Below are 21,776 nucleotides of genomic sequence, written 5' to 3' on the forward strand. Positions count from 1 at the left end.
CACTCTTGAGCTAGGGGTTGCCAACTCTGGTTGGTTGGACATATTCCTGGAGGTTTCATCACATGACCTCCTGCCTCCAACCGCCGGGACCCCAAATACCCCCGTTGGTCACCCGTCGTGTCCATCCTTACAGCACAGTGCCTTCCTATGCCAATCGGAAAGTGAATAGACTCTTCATTACCCGATTGGATGATTCTTCACTATCTGTCAACAGCCATGTCTGACATCATGGAAAGATTACGGCACGGAAAGAGGCCATTCGGCCCATCGAGTCCGTGCCGGCTCTATGCAAGAGCAATCCAGCTAGTCCCACTCCCCCGCCCTTTCCCTGTAGCCCTGCAAATTTTTTTCCTTTCAAGTATTTATCCAGTTCCCTTTTGATGGCCATGATTGAATCTGCCTCCACCACCCCCTCGGGCAGTGCATTCCAGATCCTAACCACTCGCTGCGTAAAAAAGTATTTCCTCATGTTACCTTTGGTTCTTTTGCCAATCACCTTAAATCTATGTCCTCTGGTCCTTGACCCCCCTGCCAATGGGAACAGTTTCTCTCTATCTACTCTGTCTAGACACTTCATGATTTTGAATACTTCTATCAAATCTCCTCTTAACTGTCTCTGTTCCAAGGAGAACAACCCCAGCTTCTCCAGTCTATCCACGTAACTGAAGCCCCTCATCCCTGGATACTAAGGAGCTTTTTCCCTTCGTTGAGGGTTCTATAACAAGGGGACATAGATTCAAGGTAAAAGGCGGGAGGTTTAGAGGGGATTTGAGAAAGAACTTTTTCACCCAGAGGGTGGTTGGAGTCTGGAACTCACTGCCTGAAAGGGTTGTGGAGGCAGGAACCCTCACAACATTCAAGAAGCATTTGGATGAGCACTTGAAATGCCATAGCATACAAGGCTACGGACCAAATGCTGGAATATGGGATTAGAGTAGACAGGGCTTGATGGCCGGCGCGGACACGATGGGCCGAAGGGCCTCTATCCGTGCTGTATGACTCTATGACTCTATGACTATCATTCTAGTAAATCTCTTCTGCACCCTCTCTAAGGCCTTCACATCTTTCCGAAAGTGCGGTGCCCAGAACTGGACATAATACTCCAGTTGTGGCCGAACCAGTGTTTTATAAAGGTTCATCATGACTTCCATACTTTTGTACTCTATGTCTCTATTTATAAAGCCCAGGATCCTGTATGCTTTTTTAACCACTTTCTCAACCTGCCCTGCCACCTTCAATGATTTGTGCACATATACCCCCAGATCTCTCTGTTCCTGTACCCCTTTTAGAATTGTGCCCTTTAGTTTATATTACCTCTCCTCATTCTTCCGAAATGTATCACCTCACATTTTTCTGTGTTAAATTTCATCTGCCACGTGTCCGCCCATTCCACCAGCCTGTCTATATCCTTTTGAAGTCTATCACTATCCTCCTCACTGTTTACTACACTTCCAAGTTTTGTGTCATCTGCAAATTTTGAAATTGTGCCCTGTACACCCAAGTCCAAGTCATTAATATATATCAAGAAAAGCAGTGGTCCCAGCACCGACCCCTGGGGAACACCACTGTACACCTCCCTCCAGTCCGAAAAACAACCGTTCACCACTACTCTCTGTTTCCTGCCCCTTAGCCAATTCTGTATCCATGCTGCTACTGTCCCCTTTATTCCATGGGCTTCAATCTTGATAATAAGCCAACCATGTGGCACTTTATCAAACGCCTTTTGAAAGTCCATATACACCACATCAACTGCATTGCCCTCATCGACCCTCTCTGTTACCTCATCAAAAAACTCAATCAGGTTAGTTAAACACAATTTGTCTGTAACAAATCCGTGCTGACTTTCCCAATCAATCCACACTCGTCCAAGTGACTGTTAATTCTGTCCTGGATTATCGTTTCTAAAAGTTTCCCCATCACTGAGGTTAAACTGACTGGCCTGTAGTTGCTGGGTTTATCCTTACACCCTTTTTTGAACAAGGGTGTAACATTCACAATTCTCCAGTCCTCAGGCACCACCCCTGTATCTAAGGATGTTTGGAAGATTATGGCCAGTACCTCCGCAATTTCCACCCTTACTTCCCTCAGCAACTTAGGATGCATTTTTATAACTAATAAATGAAAGTGTTCAAAAACACTTACTTTAACGCTCCTATGATGTTCCACCCGAGTGTTGCTCGCAGCAATGTCCTGGAGATTAATCACCAATACCCGCAGATGCTGGAACAATCCTACTCGAGCCAGGAGGATGGGGAGGGATAGGCAACCTTATCCTGAGCCCTGATTTTAAGTCTGGGCTCAGGATAAGGTTGGGCAGGAGCAGAAATTGGGACCGGATTGGGAATTGGAACCGGATTGGGAATTGGAACCGGATTGGGAACTGGGGCAGGAGCGGACCCAAGGGAAAGGTCCCTGGCATATGGTTGGAGCTGGGGGAGGGAGGGTTATCCACCGATGACCACGCTGGGAGGGAGAAGGAAGGCTGTGGAAAGTCCAAGGATTCCTCATGGGGGCCGGGAAGCTCTGCTGCTCCTCCTCCGGGCCCCTCAAGGAATCCTCACAGAAATTTATAAACAAAACAACTTACCTCAGCCTGATCTGGCCGCTGTGCCACCTGCCGCTGGGTTTCGCTGCGGGCTTAATGCCAGGTGAATCTCCCCATGTCTGGAGTGACATCATCTGGCCACGACATTAGCATGTTAAGTGGGCCCCTCCCGTGCCTGAATTCTACCTTACAACACCAGGTTATAGTCCAACAGTTTTATTTTTATTCAAATAAAACTGTTGGACTATAACCTGGTGTTGTAAGATTCCTTTCATTTGTCAACCCCAGTCCATCACCAGCATCTCCACATCATGAATTCTACCTGGTTAAAATGGAGGAGGGGGGTCGTGGGGGAACACAGCACGACCTCAAACCCCACCCCTCCCCCCCACCGCCATTTTAATGACCCGTTCTCGCCGGCCGGGCTGGATTAGAATTGGGGCTTTAATGTGATTCGGGAGTTGGGACGCGGATTGTCTGGGTCACTGAGCTGCTTTAATGTGATTCGGGAGTTGGGGCGCGGATTGTCTGGGTCACTGAGCTGCTTTAATGTGATTCGGGAGTTGGGGCGCGGATTGTCTGGGTCACTGAGCTGCTTTAATGTGATTCGGGAGTTGGGGCGCGGATTGTCTGGGTCACTGAGCTGCTTTAATGTGATTCGGGAGTTGGGGCGCGGATTGTCTGGGTCACTGAGCTGCTTTAATGTGATTCGGGAGTTGGGGATTGTCTGGGTCACTGAGCTGCTTTAATGTGATTCGGGAGTTGCGGATTGTCTGGGTCACTGAGCTGCTTTAATGTGATTCGGGAGTTGCGGATTGTCTGGGTCACTGAGCTGCTTTAATGTGATTCGGGAGTTGCGGATTGTCTGGGTCACTGAGCTGGAATATTACATTAATAACACTTAGAATTCGAGAGCTGGCTCACCACCACAGGGAGGCATTAGGGGTGTTGAGGAACTGTACTGACTGTCAGAACGGAGTGACTTTCAAACTAATGGCACAGCCTAGTTATATTTCAGGATGTTCGATGTCCGGTGTATATTATATACTGGCGATGTATTTTTGCAGTTGCTGAATCAACGATGTGTGATTCCGCACACTGTTTGAAATGGGCTGGTGCATATGCAGCTGTGCACACTGACATCTTCTAATATACCACGTATCATAGCAACAAGAAAGAAAGAAAGAATTTGCATTTATATAGCGCCTTTTGCAACCTCAGGACATCCCAAAGCACTTTACAGCCAATGAAGTACTTTTGAGAAGTATGGTCACTGTTGTAATGTAGGAACTGTGGCAGCCAATATGCGCACAGCAAGATCCCACAAACAGCAATGTGATAATGATCAGATAATCTGTTTCAGTGATGTTGGTTGAAGGATTAATATTGACCAGGACACCGGGGAGAACTCCCCCGCTCTTCAAAGAGTGGCCCTGGGATCTTTTCCATCCACCTGGGAGGGGGCCAAGGATAGAATCTTGGGGGACTCCAGAGGTAACGGTGCGGGAGCGGGAAGAGAAGCCATTGCAGGTACTATTTAAGTACTTTTGAAGTGCAGTCACTGTTGTAATATTGGAAACACAGCAGCAAGATCCCACAAATGGCAATGAGATAATCACCAGATAATCTGTTTTAGTGATGTTGATTAAGGGATAATTGTAAACAATTTTACAACACCAAGTTATAGTCCAGCGATTTTATTTTAAATTCACCAAGCTTTCGGAGGCTTCCTCCTTCCTCAGGTGAACGATGTGGAAATGAAATCCTCGAAATGAAATCGCATTTATAATTCACAGAACAATGCTTGGTGATTACAGACAGTTTTTTCAACTGCCCGTTGCCAAGGCAATCAGTGTGCAGACAGACAGGTGTTACCTGCAAGGTCTCAGAATATACAAATCACCAAAAAAAACAACAAACAAAAAAAAAACAGAGATAGAGAGGTAGAAACATAGAAAAGACAGCAACTGACCCGTTATATTAAAAACAGATAACATTTGTTCGCTGGTGTGAATTATAAATGCGATTTCATTTCGAGGATTTCATTTCCACATCGTTCACCTGAGGAAGGAGGTAGCCTCCGAAAGCTTGTGAATTTAAAATAAAATTGCTGGACTATAACTTGGTGTTGTAAAATTGTTTACAATTGTCAACCCCAGTCCATCACCGGCATCTCCACATCATGATTAAGGGATAAACATTGGCCAGGACACCGGGGAGAACTCCCCTGCTCATCTTCAAATAGTGGCCGTGGGATCTTTTACATCCACCTGAGAGGGCTGATGGGGTCTCTGTTTAACATCTCATCTGAAAGACCGCACCTCCGACAGTGCAGCACTCCTTCAGTACTGCACTGGGAGTGTTAGCCTCGATTATGTGCTTAAGTCTCTGGAGTGGGACTTGAACCCACAATCTCCTCATTCAGGGGCGAGAGTGCGAGCACTGAGCCACGGCTACCCAACCACGGTAACCAAACTGAAGCTGCGGCAACCGAAGAGTAGACCGTGGCTATTCATCAACTAGGCCATTCAGCAGCTGGAACCTCTAATGGAAAAGGCTGTGGGGAACAGTGCACAAAGCAAGTTTACTGCCCTACGAGCACACAACGGGAGAGTAGTATCAAATACACTAACAGCAATTTTATCTATCAGTGCCTGTGTGATCTGTTATTGCTGGAACTGTTGGACTGCATAGTTGAAGTAGATTTTATTGTTGTTGTGGTTGAATATTTTTCACGAACATTTTGCCCATAGTCAAGTACAGAAAGTGCCCTCTGACCTGGAAGGGTTTGTATGATTGACAGCTGCACGTGGCTAGTTGAAGTTGGATGAGTAATAAACAGTGCATGTCCTGAAGCTCTGGAGTATTTTCTAGCTTGTTACCGACTAACCTTAGTAACAATCACGATAAGTATATCTAACAGATGCCTTTTTTTTATTCGTTCATGGGATGTGGGCGTCGCTGGCCAGGCCAGCATTTATTGCCCATCCCTAATTACCTTTGAGAAGGTGGTGGTGAGCCGCCTTCTTGAACCGCTGCAGTCCGTGTGGTGATGGTTCTCCCACAGTGCTGTTAGGAAGCGAGTTCCAGGATTTTGACCCAGCGACGATGAAGGAACGGCGATATATTTCCAAGTCGGGATGGTGTGTGACTTGGAGGGGAACGTGCAGGTGGTGTTGTTCCCATTTGCTTGCTGCTCTTGTCCTTCTAGGTGGTAGAGGTTGCAGGTTTGGGAGGTGTTGTTGAAGAAGCCTTGGCGAGTTGCTGCAGTGCATCCTGTGGATGGTACACACTGCAGCCACGGTGCGCCGGTGGTGAAGGGAGTGCGTGTTTAGGGTGGTGGATGGGGTGCCAATCAAGCGGGCTGCTTTGTCCTGGATGGTGTTGAGCTTCTTGAGTGTTGTTGGAGCTGCACTCATCCAGGCAAGTGGAGAGTATTCCATCACACTCCTGACTTGTGCCTTGTAGATGGTGGAAAGGCTTTGGGGAGTCAGGAGATGAGTCACTCGCCGCAGAATACCCAGCCTCTGACCTGCTCTTGTAGCCTCACAGATTAAATTTTCGTGCTTGCTGGGAGAAGGAGGATCAGTGAGAAGAACAGTGAGAAGCTATCCTGGACACCAGTGAGCAAGTCCCAGTATCCCACAGCCTAAGGCATGGTCCAGAAATTCCCTTCAGAAAGTGATGGTTAACCCTGTAATGATACCCATTCCATCGCAATAAGACAGGGTTTAAAGCTAAATCTTTGTGTAATAATCACAGGAAGAATATCAAGATGATGTATCAGGTGACCCATGAAAAGCTTCGGTCTCTGTGTATTTTGAGAAGTGTTCTGAGCGAGTGCAGCACTGAAGCGGAAATCGTCCATGAGAGCCCGTGACTGAAACACGTCCAGAAGCTGCACACCGCCAAACCGTACAGCATGTGGTGCGCCCACAGAACTGACCGTGGGCGCAACACCACAGTTTCTGAGAACTCTCCGATACAGCAGAACTTTAAATAGAGTTGAATTTCAAAGCTCAGGAGTCTGTTATAGTTGTGAATTAGTTTATTCTGCTAGACAAGGTGTCTGTCGGCCATAAGTGTCACTTTGTCATTTCATTGTTCTGTTTTCTCCCCCTTAGAAAACCACATTAATTCAAGCCCACGTCATTGGTGCCATACTGACCTTTGGGATGGGGATCATTTACATCCTGCTCCACACCATTATATCCTACAAGATGCAGCCACTCTTCCATGGAATAGGAATCTTCTGGATCCGGTGTGTGTTCTTAATCTGGTGTGGAGGGAGTATCCTCAGCAGTATCCTTCACCGTGACTGTCAGTGTATTGTAAACATAGAAACATAGAAAATAGGAGCAGGAGTAGGCCATTCGGCCCTTCAAGCCTGCTCCGTCATTCAATATGATCATGGCTGATCTTCTATCTCAATACCATATTCCCGCTCTCTCCCCATACCCCTTGATGCCTTTTGTGTCTAGAAATCTATCTATCTCCTTCTTAAATATATTCAGTGACTTGGCCTCCACAGCCTTCTGTGGTAGAGAATTCCACAGGTTCACCACCCTCTGAGTGAAGAAATTTCTCCTCATCGCAGTCCTAAATGTCCTATCCCGTATCCTGAGACTGTGACCCCTTCGTTCTGGACTCCCCCCAGCCAGGGGAAACATCCTTCCTGAATCCAGTCTGTCTAGCCCTGTCAGAATTTTATATGTTTCAATGAGATCCCCTCTCATTCTTCTAAACTCGAGTGAATACAGGCCGAGTCGACCCAATCTCCCCTCATACGACAGTCCTGCCATCCCAGGAATCAGTCTGGTGAACCTTCACTGCACTCCCTCTATGGCAAGTCTATCCTTTCTTAGGTAAGGAGACCAAAACTGTACACAATACTCCAGGTGTGGTCTCACCAAGGCCCTGTATAACTGCAGTAAGACATCCTTGCTCCTGTACTCAAATCCTCTTGCAATGAAGGCCAACATACCATTTGCCTTCCTAACTGGTTGCTGTACCTGCATGTTTGCTTTCAGTGACTGGTGTACAAGGACACCCAGGTCCCTTTGTAAATCAACATTCCCCAATCTATCACCATTTAAATAATACTCTGCCTTTCTGTTTTTCCTTCCGAAGTGGATAACTTCACATTTATCCATGTTATACTGCATCTGCCATGTATTTGCCCACTCACTCAACTTGTCCAAATCGCCTTGAAGCCTCTTTGCATCCTCCTCACAACTCACAATCCCACCTAGTTTTGTGTCGTCAGCAAACTTGGAAATGTTACATTTGGTTCCCTCATCCAAATCATTGATATATATTGTGAATAGTTGGGGTCCAAGCACTGATCCCTGCGGTACCCCACTAGTCACCGCCTGCCACCCCGAAAAAGACCCATTTATTCCTACTCTCTGTTTCCTGTCTGTTATTTCAATCCATGCCAGTATATTACCACCAATCCCATGTGCTTTAATTTTGCACACTAACCTCTTATGTGGGACTTTATCAAAGGCCTTCTGAAAATCCAAATAAACCACATCCTCTGGTTCTCCCTTATCTATTCTACCAGTTACATCCTCAAAGAACACCAGTCGGTTTGTCAAACATGATTTCCCTTTCATAAATCCATGTTGACTTTGTCTAATCCCGTTGATATTTTCTAAGTGTCCTGTTATCACATCCTTTATAATAGACTCTAGCATTTTCCCCATTATTGATGTTAGGCTAACCGGTCTGTAGTTCCCTGTTTTCTCTCTCCCTTTTTTAAATAGTGGGGTTACATTTGCCACCTTCCAATCTGCAGGAACTGTTCCATAATCTATAGAATTTTGGAAGATGACAACTAATGCATCCACTATTTCCATGGCGACCTCTTTTCATACTCTGGGATGCAGATTATCAGGCCCTGGGGATTTATTGGCTTTCAGTCCCATTAATTTCTCCAGCATTATTTTTTTTACTAATACTAATTTCCTTTAATTCCTCCTTCTCACTAGTCCCTTGGTTCCCTAGCATTTCTGGGAAGTTATTTGTGTCCTCTTCCGTGAAGACAGAACCAAAGTATTTGTTTAATTGCTCTGCCATTTCCTTGTTCCCCATTAAAAATTCTCCCGTTTCTGACTGTAAGGGACCTACATTTGTCTTCACTAATCTTTTTCTTTTTACATACCTGTACAAGCTTTTACAGTCCACTTTTAAACTTGCAAGTTTACTCTCATACTCTATTTTCCCCTCTTAATCAATCTCTTGGTCCTTTTTTGCTGAATTCTAAACTGCTGCCTATCCTCAGGCTTGCTACTTTTTCTGCAACTTTATATGACTCCTCTTTGGATCTAATACTATCCTTAATTTCTTTTGTTAGCCCTGGTTGGGACGTTATTCCTTTTTGCGCCAGAAAGGAATGTATAACTGTTGCAATTCATGCATTCGTTCCTTAAATGTTAGCCATTGCCTATCCACCGTCATGCCTTTTAATGAAGCACCCCAATCTATCATAGCCAACTCACTCCTCATACCTTCGTAGTTTCCTTTGTTTACATTTAGGACCCTAGTTTCGGATTGGACTACTTCACTTTCCATCTTAATGAAGAATTCTATCATGTTATGGTCACTCTTCCCTAAAGGACCCCGCACAACAAGATTATTAATTAACCCCTTCTCATTGCACAATACCAAATCTAGGATAGCTTGTTCCCTGGTCGGCTCCTCAACATACTGGTCTAAAAATCCATCTTGTACACACTCCAGGAATTCATCCCCCACAGCATTATTGCTAATTTGGTTTGGCCAGTCTATATGTAGATTAAAGTCACCCATGATTACTGTAGTACCCTTGTTACACGAATCTCTAATTTCCTGTTTGATGCCATCCCCTACATTACCACTACTGTTTGAAGGCCTATAGACAACTCCCACCAGTGTTTTCTGCCTCTTGGTGCTTCTTAACTCCACCCATACTGATTCTACATCTTGATTTTCTGAGCCAATATCCTTTCTCACTCTTGCTCTGATTTCATCCTTTACTAACAACGCCAACCCACTTCCTTTTCCTTTTTGCCTGTCCTTCCCAAATATCGAATACCCTTGGATATTCAGCTCCCAGTCTTGGTCACCCTGCAGCCATGTCTCTGTAATCGCAATTATATCGTATCCGTTTACATCTATTTGCGCTGTTAATTCGTCTACCTTATTACGATTGCTTCGTGCATTCAGACACAGTGCCTTTAGATTTGTCTTTTTAACATTTTTAGACAAATTAACATTTTTTGGTACTATGGCCCTATTTTTTTCTTACCCGGACCCTATTTGTTAGTGCACTCTTTTGTTTGTACGCTCTGTCCCTTCCTGACACTTTCTGGTTATCCTTACCCCAATCACTTTCCTGCACTGCTTCTTTGTCTTTTCTCTTTAGCATTCTGGATTTCTCTCCACCGGGACCCTCCCCCCGCTTATTTAGCTTAAAGCCCTATCTACCTCCCTAGTTATTCGATTCGCTAGAACTCTGGTCCCAGCATGGTTCAGGTGTAGTCCTTCCCAACAGAACAGCGCTCTCTTTCCCCAGTACTGTAGAGTCCCATCAGAGAGATTGAAGGGTGGGTGGGAGTAGGAGGGTCCCATCAGGAAAGATTCATTGGAGGAAGGGGGTTGGGGGCAGTAGGAGTATCAGATTGGGAGTCTTGGCAGCTCCATCGAGACCTTTCATTGTGGTGTAATTACTCGAATCTGTTCATTGAATGTGCCAAGGCCAGCATTGTGCCGGGAGCCCTGAGAATGTGTGTGCACTCCTGTTAACATCATGGCAGTGAAATTCTGCAGCTCTTCATCTGAAGGGAAATAGACGTTCAGAGGAAATTTGGAATATTTGAAATAAGAGCAGAAATTGAACTTCCTCAGTATAGTAAATCCATGATACAATAATAAGCTTCTTATTATAACTTTTAATCATCCTGTTCTATCCTCAATCATAGAATCCTTACAGCACAGATGGAGGCCATTCGGCCCATCGAACCTGTGCCAGCTCTTTGTAGGAGCAATCCAGTTAGTCCCATTCCCCCGCTCTTTCTCCGCAGCCCTGCAATTTTTTTCCCTTCAAATATTTATCCAATTCCTTTTTGAAAGCCACAATTGAATCTGCTTCCACCACCCTTTCAGGCAGTGCATTCCAGATCATAACTACTCGCTGTGTAAAAAAGTTTTTCCTCTGTCGCCTTTGGTTCTTTTGCCAGTTACCTTAAATCTGTGTCCTCCGGTTCACCACCCTTTTGACAATGGGAACAGTTTCTCTCTATCTACTCTATCTAAACCCTTCATGATTTTGAGCACCTCCTATCAAATCTCCTCTCAACCTTCTTTGCTCTAAGGAGAACAACCCCAGCTTCTCCAGTCTATCCACTTAACTGAAGTCCCTCATCCCTGGAATCATTCTAGTAAATCTTTTCTGCACCCTCTCTAAGGCCTTCACATCTTTCCTAAAGTGCGGTGTCCAGAATTGGACACAATACTCCAGTTGTGGCCGAACCAGTGTTTTATAAAGGTTCATCATAACTTCCTTGCTTTTGTATTCTATGCCTCTATTTATAAAGCCTAGGATCCCGTATGCTTTTTTAACCGCTTTCTCAACCTGCCCTGCCACCTTCAACGATTTGTGCACATATACCCCCAGATCTCTCTGTTCCTGGACCCCTTTTAGGGTTGTGCCCTTTAGTTTATATTGCCTCTCATCATTCTTCCTGCCAAAATGTATCACTTTGCACTTCTCTGCGTTAATTTTCATCTGCCATGTGTCTGCCCATTTCACCAGACTGTCTATATCCTCTTGAAGTCTATCACTATCCTCCTCACTGTTCATTACACTTTCAAGTTTTGTGTCAACTGCAAATTTTGAAATTGTGCCCTGTACACCCAAGTCCAAGTCATTAATATATATCAAGAAAAGCAGTGGTCCCAGCACTGACCCCTGGGGAACACCACTGTACACCTCCCTCCAGTCCGAAAAACAATCGTTCACCACTACTCTCTGTTCGCTGTCACTTAGCTAATTCTGTATCCATGCTGCCACTGCCCCTTTTATTCCATGGGCTTCAATTTTGCTGACAAGTTTATTATGTGGCACTTTCTCAAACGCCTTTTGAAAGTCCATATACACAACATCAAGTGCATTGCCCTCATCTACCCTCTCTGTTACCTCATCAAAAAACTCAATCAAGTTAGTTAAGCACGATTTGCCTTTAACAAATCCATGCTGGCTTACCTTTATTAATTCACACTTGTCCACGTGACTATTAATTTGTCTCGGATTATCGTTTCTAAAAGTTTTCCCACCACCGAGGTTAAACTGACTGGTCTATAGTTGCTGGGTTTATCCTTACACCCTTTTTTGAACAAGGGTGTAACATTTGCAATTCTCTAGTTCTCTGGAAGCACCCCCCTATCTAAGGATGTTTGGAAGATTATGGCCAGCAGCTCTGCAATTTCCACCCTTACTTCCCTCAGCAACCTAGGATGCATCCCATCCGGACCGGGTGACTTATCTACTTTAAGTACAGCCAGCCTTTCTAGTACCTCCTCTTTATCAATTTTTAGCCCATCCAGTATCTCAACTACATCTTCCTTTGGTAAAGACAGATGCAAAGTACTCATTTAGTACCTCAGCCATGCCCTCTGCCTCCATGAGTAGATCTCCTTTATGGTCCCTAATCAGGCCCACCCCTCCTCTTACTACCCGTTTATTATTTATATGCCTATAGAAGACATTTGGATTCCTTTTTATGTTGGCCGTCAGTCTATTCTCTCACACTTCCTTTGCCCCTCTTATTTCCTTTTTTACTTCTCCTCTGTACTTTCTATACTCAGCCTGGTTCTCACTTGTGTTATCAACCTGACATCTGTCATATGCCCCCTTTTTCTGCTTCATCTTACTCGCTGTCTCTTCCATCATCCAAGGAGGTCTGGCTTTAGTTGCCCTACCTTTCCCCCCTCGTAGGAATGTGCCTAGACTGTACCCGAACCATCTCCTCTTTAAAGGCCACCCACTGCATGAAGTGGGACAAGTCCCAGATGCAGGCTTGTGACATAGAATTCACCATATCTCTCTCCATCTCTTTTATGCATACTCACTCACACTCTCTCTCTCTCTCTTTCTCTTTATCTCTCTCTCCGTCTCTCTCTTTATCTCTGTCTCTCGTCTCTCTCTCTCTCTGTCTGTATCTTTATCTCTCTCCCTTTTCTCTCCATGTGACATCTACCCAGAAAGCTCTACCAATCAACGTCAGGTCCCCCAATCATAAATGGGACAACATCCTGTCGGTCCCCCATTCTTCAATCGGACACCATCCTGTCGGTCCCCCACTCTTCAATCGGACACCATCCTGTCGGTCCCCCACTCTTCAATCGGACACCATCCTGTCGGTCCCCCACTCTTCAATCGGACACCACCCTGTCGGTCCCCCACTCTTCAATCGGACACCATCCTGTCGGTCCCCCACTCTTCAATTGCACACCATCCTGTCGGTCCCCCACTCTTCAATCGGACACCATCCTGTCGGTCCCCCACTCTTCAATTGCACACCATCCTGTCGGTCCCCCACTCTTCAATCGGACACCATCCTGTCGGTCCCCCACTCTTCATTCGGACACCACCCTGTCGGTCCCCCACTCTTCAATCGGACACCATCCTGTCGGTCCCCCACTCTTCAATCGGACACCATCCTGTCGGTCCCCCACTCTTCAATCGGACACCACCCTGTCGGTCCCCCACTCTTCAATCGGACACCACCCTGTCGGTCCCCCACTCTTCAATCGGACACCACCCTGTCGGTCCCCCACTCTTCAATTGCACACCATCCTGTCGGTCCCCCACTCTTCAATTGCACACCACCCTGTCGGTCCCCCACTCTTCAATCGGACACCACCCTGTCGGTCCCCCACTCTTCAATCGGACACCACCCTGTCGGTCCCCCACTCTTCAATTGCACACCATCCTGTCGGTCCCCCACTCTTCAATTGCACACCATCCTGTTGGTCCCCCACTCTTCAATCGGACACCACCCTGTCGGTCCCCCACTCTTCAATCGGACACCATCCTGTCGGTCCCCCACTCTTCAATTGCACACCATCCTGTCGGTCCCCCACTCTTCAATCGGACACTACCCTGTCGGTCCCCCACTCTTCAATTGCACACCATCCTGTCGGTCCCCCACTCTTCAATCGGACACTACCCTGTCGGTCCCCCACTCTTCAATTGCACACCATCCTGTCGGTCCCCCACTCTTCAATCGGACACCACCCTGTCGGTCCCCCACGCTTCAATTGCACACCATCCTGTTGGTCCCCCACTCTTCAATCGGACACCATCCTGTCGGTCCCCCACTCATCCGCTGAAAGTCTCATTTGGTTAAAGTGTGGTCATTGATTTTTGCTGAGTTCGGTTAGCCAGTTCCAGTTCAAGGTGTAAAAAGTAACTGCTTTCTAAAGTTGCCTGATGCTACATGTCATTTCCATGACTCCCTTCTGTCCAGTGTTTATCTCCTCTGTGGCTCTCTACACAACGATTCCTACCATTGAGATGGCAATGAAGCTACACTGGAACCCAACAGAGAAGGTAAGCTTCGACTAAGTGAATGTCTCAATCCATGCAGCTACTTCCATCCAGGCTGTGTCGAAAGTGTAATAGTTACACGGTTAGCATCATTTTCCCCTTCGTTATTCTCACTCCTCTCCTGCTGAGGTTTGATTCCTCGGGCACCACATGTCCTCCAGTAGATAGAGGAGAGAAAATTAAATCCCCATTTCATGAGTGGGCGAGTGATTCAGGGACATCTCTGAAACCACTGCCCCCTCAAATTGGTGCTACGATCAAAGCAAGACATTAAAATCTTGATGTTCAAATGAGGATTGCTGGGTATAGGTCAGGATGCAATGCTGGGAATATGTGGCTCTAATGTTGTTGATTGATTGTGCTCCGTGTTTAAAGTGTCCATGGCTATTTGAATTTGCCCAATGTGCAATTGTAATTCATTGTGAGGTTTTTGAAGCTGTGTGGAATAAGGAACGAGGTGGCACAGAGAGCTGTCACTTCTGGGACCTGGGTTTGAATCTATTCAGATTGATGGAATGAATGTTTTCTCTCTCCGTTGGCTTTGTGAAATGAGATTGGGCAGTAGTGCCTTGGAATATTCTACTATGTTAAAAGTGCTATATAAATGCAAGTTGTTGTTGTAGTACCCCCCAACTGGTGGAAGCACCATTCTCTGGGTATGGTGAGTGCCCATTCTATGGGTACAATGAACTCACACCTTTTAGAATAAGTTTGATCACTCAGGAGGAGTTCCTAGTACCTGCCATCCATCTAACGAGGGCTCAAACCTACAATTCTCAGATGGTCTAATGACCTGATGGTGACTATCCTACTTGGGTGGTATAAGTAAGCAGGATCTGTGGGTCGGGTGGGCTCCAAGATGTCATAATATAGGGGCACGATAGTGCAGTGTTTATGGTCCAGAGATTGTGAGTTCAAATCCCACCATAACAAATTGTGGAATTGAATTCAATAAATCTGGGAATTTCTGGGCTGGAACTGGATTGTCTTAAAAACCCAACTGGTTCACTAATGTCCTTCGGGGAAGGAAACCTGCCGTCCTTAGCCTGGCCTACACGCAATTCTAATGCTATGTAGAATCGTAGAATCGTAGAATCATAGAAGTTTACAACATGGAAACAGGCCCTTCGGCCCAACATGTCCATGTCGCCCAGTTTATACCACTAAGCTAGTCCCAATTGCCTGCACTTGGCCCATATCCCTCTATACCCAACTTACCCATGTAACTGTCCAAATGCTTTTTAAAAGACAAAATTGTACCCGCCTCTACTACTGCCTCTGGCAGCTCGTTCCAGACACTCACCACCCTTTGAGTGAAAAAATTGCCCCTCTGGACCCTTTTGTATCTCTCCCCTCTCACCTTAAATCTATGCCCCCTTGTTATAGACTCCCCTACCTTTGGGAAAAGATTTTGACTATCGACCTTATCTATGCCCCTCATTATTTTATAGACTTCTATAAGATCACCCCTAAACCTCCTACTCTCCAGGGAAAAAAGTCTCAGTCTATCCAATCTCTCCCTATAAGTCAAACCATCAAGTCCCAGTAGCATCCTAGTAAATCTTTTCTGCACTCTTTCTAGTTTAATAATATCCTTTCTATAATAGGGTGACCAGAACTGTGCACAGTATTCCAAGTGTGGCCTTACTAATGTCTTGTACAACTTCAACAAGACATCCCAACTCCTGTATTCAATGTTCTGACCAATGAAACCAAGCAAGCTGAATGCCTTCTTCACCACCCTATCCACCTGTGACTCCACTTTCAAGGAGCTATGAACCTGTACTCCTAGATCTCTTTGTTCTATAACTCTCCCCAACGCCCTACCATTAACGGAGTAGGTCCTGGCCCGATTCGATGTGGTTGACTCTTAGTAGTGTAACAAGCCACTTAGTTGTAAAAATGATCACTACAAAGCCCTGCCTACCACCAGAACCATCACTGCAGCAATTCAAGAAGAAGGCCCACCATCTTCTCAGGACAATGAGAGATGAGCAATAAACGTGCCCATCTAGGAGGGTGGGTGATAAATACGGCCTTGCCAGTATTACCCACATCCTAAGAACAAATTGGGGGAAAAAAAGCTAACCGTGTCCAGCAATGGGAGATCAGAATCAGTGAGGAAGGACCAAGGGAGCGGTCGATGATTGAGCAGTCTGCCTCATTGATAGGATCTAGAAAGGTGAAGGTATCACTGGGGCTTCTTCCCACACTGCGACCCAAAGCCCCAACAAGTAGGGTTGTCCTGGCTGGATTTAGATTGATAGATTTTTGTTAGGCAAGGGTATTAAGGGTTACAGAACCAAGGCAGGTAGATGGAGTTAAGATACAGATCAGCCATGATCTAAATGAAGGGCCGAACAGGCTCAAGGGACTGAATGGCCTCCTCCTGTTCCTATATTCCTATGTCAAGGAGCAAGCAGTAAGCCATGTTGTATTAGCCAGTTCACTCCAGCAGTAATCGTGTCCAAATTGGGTGAAGGGCCTCCAAGATCTTTGCTAACTTGCACTTAAGTTCTTGGGCTGAGGTCAGTAAGGTGTGCACTTGTTGTCAGGAAGGTGGAAACTCTGCTCCCAGGGGCTTCTCACTGGTTTAGTTTCTAACCTAAAGCTTAGTAATGAGATTCTGTGAATGTCAGACTCGCAAAAAAAAATCAATCAACCCAGTTGCTGGTTTCAGGCACAAAACTAGCCTGATTTGCACAAGTTGCTTCTAAATTGACAGAAGGTGCCTTGTGTTAGAGTGGAAAATTCCCACTGGTTCAGGAGAGCTGCTATCAGACGTTGGGTTTGAGACATGCTGTTGAAGTAGAATAAAGCGCTGCTTCCCCTCCAACGAACCCATCTCCCTAACCCGGGAGTGTTTAGTACATTACTTTACATGATCTTGATACACTTTACACTGGTTATCACTAGACTTTATCAAGAAGTTCTAGGTTCTCCAGAGATCGAGAAAGTTGAGCTCCATGACTAACGTGTGATCTTCGCCGTGTGTTTGGATGTTCGTGTAACTCTTAATGAATTTGCAAGTGTTTGACTCTGAGTCTAGAACCTCATTTCTGGTACATAGACCAGGACTTCAGCTTCAGACTATTCTTACAAAACCATGTATCAGACTCGTGCTCCTCGGTGGTCACCTTGCTGACCACAGCCTTAGTTACCGTCCTAAGGAGACCAGCTTGACGTAGAGCCTGAGTGCTTACTGTGCGTAAAGCCTCAGCTCAGAGGAAATTTAGCGCAGTTTTTACAGCTGTTTACTGTTATATGTACAGCCTCAAACCCAGCTCCCTCTGAGTTTATGCAACCTTCCCGTAGGAGTGCACGTCCCAGTGCCAGGTTTAAGAAGACGAATTTGGAAGGATAGGTCATTTGCCTCCCACCCAATGTTCCTCATTATCTAAGGGTGATGTGCCCTCCATAAACACAGCTTCTGTCCTGTTCCCATGCCAGGTGAGGGCAGAAATGGACTTTCTGTGATGGTTGCCACAGTTCAGTATCCTGCCAACAGTCACTCTAAGGATACAAATGTGAACAGCTACTTGGGCAAAGTATTGGAGGGCCACCAGCCCCCGGGTCATTCCCCAGGATAGGGTAAATGTTATGGAGAAGTTCGACCGCATGGGACCCTCACTCCCCCAATCACAGGAGCACATATCGAGGTCGGGGGCACAAGCGGGATTTCGTGGTAAATGCTGCTGCGGAGGCAGGGGCCAAACAGGAACCATACAAGGGAATGCTTTCGTAAAACTTACCCTAATAGTCATCAGCATCAGGAGAGGAGGGAAGGTAGAAAAGAATGGAGATTAACCAGGAACAGAATCTGGAAAACCAGGAACAGAGCTCAGGAAATGGGGAAAAGAGCCCTAGAAACAAGGGACAGAGCCCGGGAGAACGGGGAACAGATCTTGGAAAACCAGGAACCCAGGAAACCTGGAACAGAACTGGGAAAAGCAGGAAAACATCCCGGGAGACCAGGAACTGGGCCCAGAAAAAATAAGAACTGGGAAAACCAGGAACAGATTCTGGGAGACCAGGATCAGACCCCAGCAGATCAAGAAAAGACCCCAGGAAAATCAGGAACAGATCTTGGGAGACCAGGTACAGACCCTGGGAGACCAGGTACAGACCCTGGGAGACCAGGTACAGAGCCATGGGAGTAGCTTTGGAGAGGCATTGAGTTCCCTGACATGTGTCAGTGGTTGGGCCTCTACTGAAGGACATACAATGCAGCCTGGTGCTGGCCAACCAGGTCTACCGTTTAAAGGTCAACTGAAGTAGAAATACAATCACCCATTGCCAACTAAGGCACATTTACTAATAGTTAACACCTGAGGGCACAGCTCTCTCCCACACACTTAAGAGTTCAGTCGTCGGTTTTTACAGGTGGAGGCCATGCAGCCCCTCGGGCCCATTACATAGGAACAGGAGGAGTCCATTCAGCCCTCGAGCCTCTTGCTCAGGAACAGGAGGAGGCCATTCAGCCCTCGAGCCTCTTGCTCAGGAACAGGAGGAGGCCATTCAGCCTCTTGAGTCTGTTCCAACTATTAAATTAGATCATGGGTAATCTGTACCTCAACTCTTTTACCCGCCCTTGATCAATATTCAGTAGAGTTTAGAAGAATGAGAGGTGATCTGATCGAAACATATAAAATTCTGACAGGACTAGACAGACTAGATGCAGGGAGGATGTTCCCGATGGCTGGGGAGTCCAGAACCAGGGGTCACAGTCTCAGGATACGGGGTATGCCATTTAGAACCAAGATGAGGAGAAATTTCTTCACTCAGAGGGTGGTGAACCTGTGGAATTCTCTACCACAGGAGTGGAGATGCCGGTGATGGACTGGGGTGGACAAATGTAAGGAATCTTACAACACCAGGTTATAGTCCAACAGTTTTATTTGAAAATCACAAGCTTTCGGAGCTTTCCTCCTTCGTCAGGTGAGTGAGTGAATGGCTTCCTCATGTTGCTATGTAATAGGCTGGAGGGGCTGCATGGCCCACTCCTGTTCCTATGTAACACTTACCTGACGAAGGAGAAAGCCTCCGAAAGCTTGTGATTTTCAAATAAAACTGTTGGACTATAACCTGGTGTTGTAAGATTCCTTACATCTACCACAGAAGGCAGTGGAGGCCAAGTCATTAGATGTATTCAAGAAAGAGATAGATATATTTCTTAATGCTAAAGGGATCAAGAGATATGGGGAGAAAACGGGAACAGGGTACTGAGTTAGACGATCAGCCATGATCATTTTGAATGGCGGAGCAGCCCCGAAGGGCCGAATGGCCTACTCTTGCTCTGATTTTCTATGTTTCTATTCCTTGATACCCTTACCTAACAAAAGTCTAGTGATCTCAGTCTTGAAAGCTCAGCCTTTTGAGGGAGAGATTTCCTGATATCCACTACCCTTTGTGTGAAAAAGTGCTTCCTGACATCACCCCTGAACGGCCTGGCTCGACAACAACAACAGCAACTTGCATTTATATAGCGCCTTTAACGTAGTAAAACGTCCCAAGGTGCTTCACAGGAGCGATTATCAAACAAAATTTGACATCAAGCCACATAAGGAGATATTAGGACAGGTGACCAGATATTAAGATTGTGCCCTCTTGTTCCTGATTCTCCTCCAGACCAAATGACTTGGATCCACTGAGATGGGAGACTCCCATTTACACAAAGGCAGGGGCTGGGAGTTTGCTGGGAGTCCACTGTTTCTGCCCATCACTCACCTCTGGCAGAGGGAGCAGCTGCTGCCTGGGCCCCTAGAGTTTAATCAGCAACTAAAATACAGAAATACCTGAGGTGCCAGGTCCAACGCCTAGTCTGTGCTAAATTGCTGAGTCTGGGTGATTGTTTAACTGTGTTAATCCACAATGCTGTTCAAACTATTTCACAGAGACTCTGCTGGGAGAGGGGCAGGGTCTTCCAGACGCCAGGAAATTCCGCACCCTCCCCCAGGCCATGATTTTCCAACTGTTGATTTGAATGTTTGGAAAATGGCAGGCTCGGGGCCTGGGATCTCCCAGGGAACGATTCCGCTCAGAGCATTGAGTCGGGGGATCGAAACTGGAGAAAGGGACCTAGTGCCAGACGCCGAGCTCGGATTAGACGGGATAAATCGAATGGTAGTGATTAGGTGACGCCAAGCTTGGGTTTCCAAAAGCCCAGCAAGCGGAGGAGGAAGTGGGGAGTGAGGGGGGTTAAGGAGTTCCATGGTTTCTGAATCCTGGGAAAGAACAGGTTAGGGGCGACAGTGCAAAGAGTCTCAGTGAGGAGGTGGAGTTTATAGAACTGGATAATTAGAGCTTCGGTGGAACCAGAGAGGGAGCCTGAGGGGGTGGAGAGAAACTCTCCGGTGTGTTTTTCCCTTTTGGGCCCTCTGGGTTTTTTGTGTCTTCCCGGAGATTATATACCGGAGGGGGGAGGGGGGAGGGGGAGGGAGTGTCCAGTCACGGTGCTCTGACCATGAGATTATATACCGGAGGGGAGAGGGGAGAGGGGAGAGGGGAGAGGGGGTGTCCAGTCACTGTGCTCTGACCATGAGATTATATACCGGAGGGGGGAGGGGGGAGGGGGGAGGGGGAGGGAGTGTCCAGTCACGGTGCTCTGACCATGAGATTATATACCGGAGGGGGGAGGGGGGAGGGGGGAGGGGGGAGGGGGGAGGGGGGAGGGAGTGTCCAGTCACTGTGCTCTGACCATGAGATTATATACCGGAGGGGAGAGGGGGGAGGGGGGAGGGGGAGGGAGTGTCCAGTCACGGTGCTCTGACCATGAGATTATATACCGGAGGGGAGAGGGGAGAGGGGAGAGGGGAGAGGGGAGAGGGGAGAGGGGAGAGGGGGTGTCCAGTCACTGTGCTCGGACCATGAGATTATATACCGGAGGGGGGAGGGGGGAGGGGGGAGGGGGGAGGGAGTGTCCAGTCACTGTGCTCTGACCATGAGATTATATACCGGAGGGGGGAGGGGGGAGGGGGGAGGGAGTGTCCAGTCACTGTGCTCTGACCATGAGATTATATACCGGAGGGGGGAGGGGGGAGGGGGGAGGGAGTGTCCAGTCACTGTGCTCTGACCATGAGATTATATACCGGAGGGGAGAGGGGGGAGGGGGGAGGGGGAGGGAGTGTCCAGTCACGGTGCTCTGACCATGAGATTATATACCGGAGGGGAGAGGGGAGAGGGGAGAGGGGGTGTCCAGTCACTGTGCTCGGACCATGAGATTATATACCGGAGGGGGGAGGGAGTGTCCAGTCACGGTGCTCGGACCATGAGATTATATACCGGAGGGGAGAGGGGAGAGGGGAGAGGGGGTGTCCAGTCACGGTGCTCTGACCATGAGATTATATACCGGAGGGGAGAGGGGAGAGGGGAGAGGGGGTGTCCAGTCACTGTGCTCTGACCATGAGATTATATACCGGAGGGGGAGGGGGGAGGGGGGAGGGGGTGTCCAGTCACTGTGCTCTGACCATGAGATTATATACCGGAGGGGAGAGGGGGGAGGGGGGAGGGGGAGGGAGTGTCCAGTCACGGTGCTCTGACCATGAGATTATATACCGGAGGGGAGAGGGGAGAGGGGAGAGGGGGTGTCCAGTCACTGTGCTCTGACCATGAGATTATATACCGGAGGGGGAGGGGGAG

At 47.2% G+C, this 21,776-nt stretch overlaps 1 protein-coding gene across 2 annotated transcripts in view; it reads left to right on the plus strand.

The window, feature by feature from the left end:
• Positions 1–21,776, plus strand: part of dram2b (DNA-damage regulated autophagy modulator 2b) — a 68,428-nt gene that overhangs the window by 36,077 nt on the left and 10,575 nt on the right. For both annotated transcript variants that reach the window (XM_068007205.1, XM_068007206.1), the window contains 2 exons: positions 6,670–6,847; positions 14,059–14,141. In XM_068007205.1, coding sequence (XP_067863306.1) covers positions 6,670–6,847; positions 14,059–14,141 — 261 coding nt within the window. The remainder of the gene's footprint in view (positions 1–6,669; positions 6,848–14,058; positions 14,142–21,776) is intronic.

Source organism: Heptranchias perlo, chromosome 27 (genome assembly GCF_035084215.1).
Source record: "Heptranchias perlo isolate sHepPer1 chromosome 27, sHepPer1.hap1, whole genome shotgun sequence".
Classification (NCBI taxonomy): Eukaryota; Metazoa; Chordata; class Chondrichthyes; order Hexanchiformes; family Hexanchidae; genus Heptranchias; species Heptranchias perlo.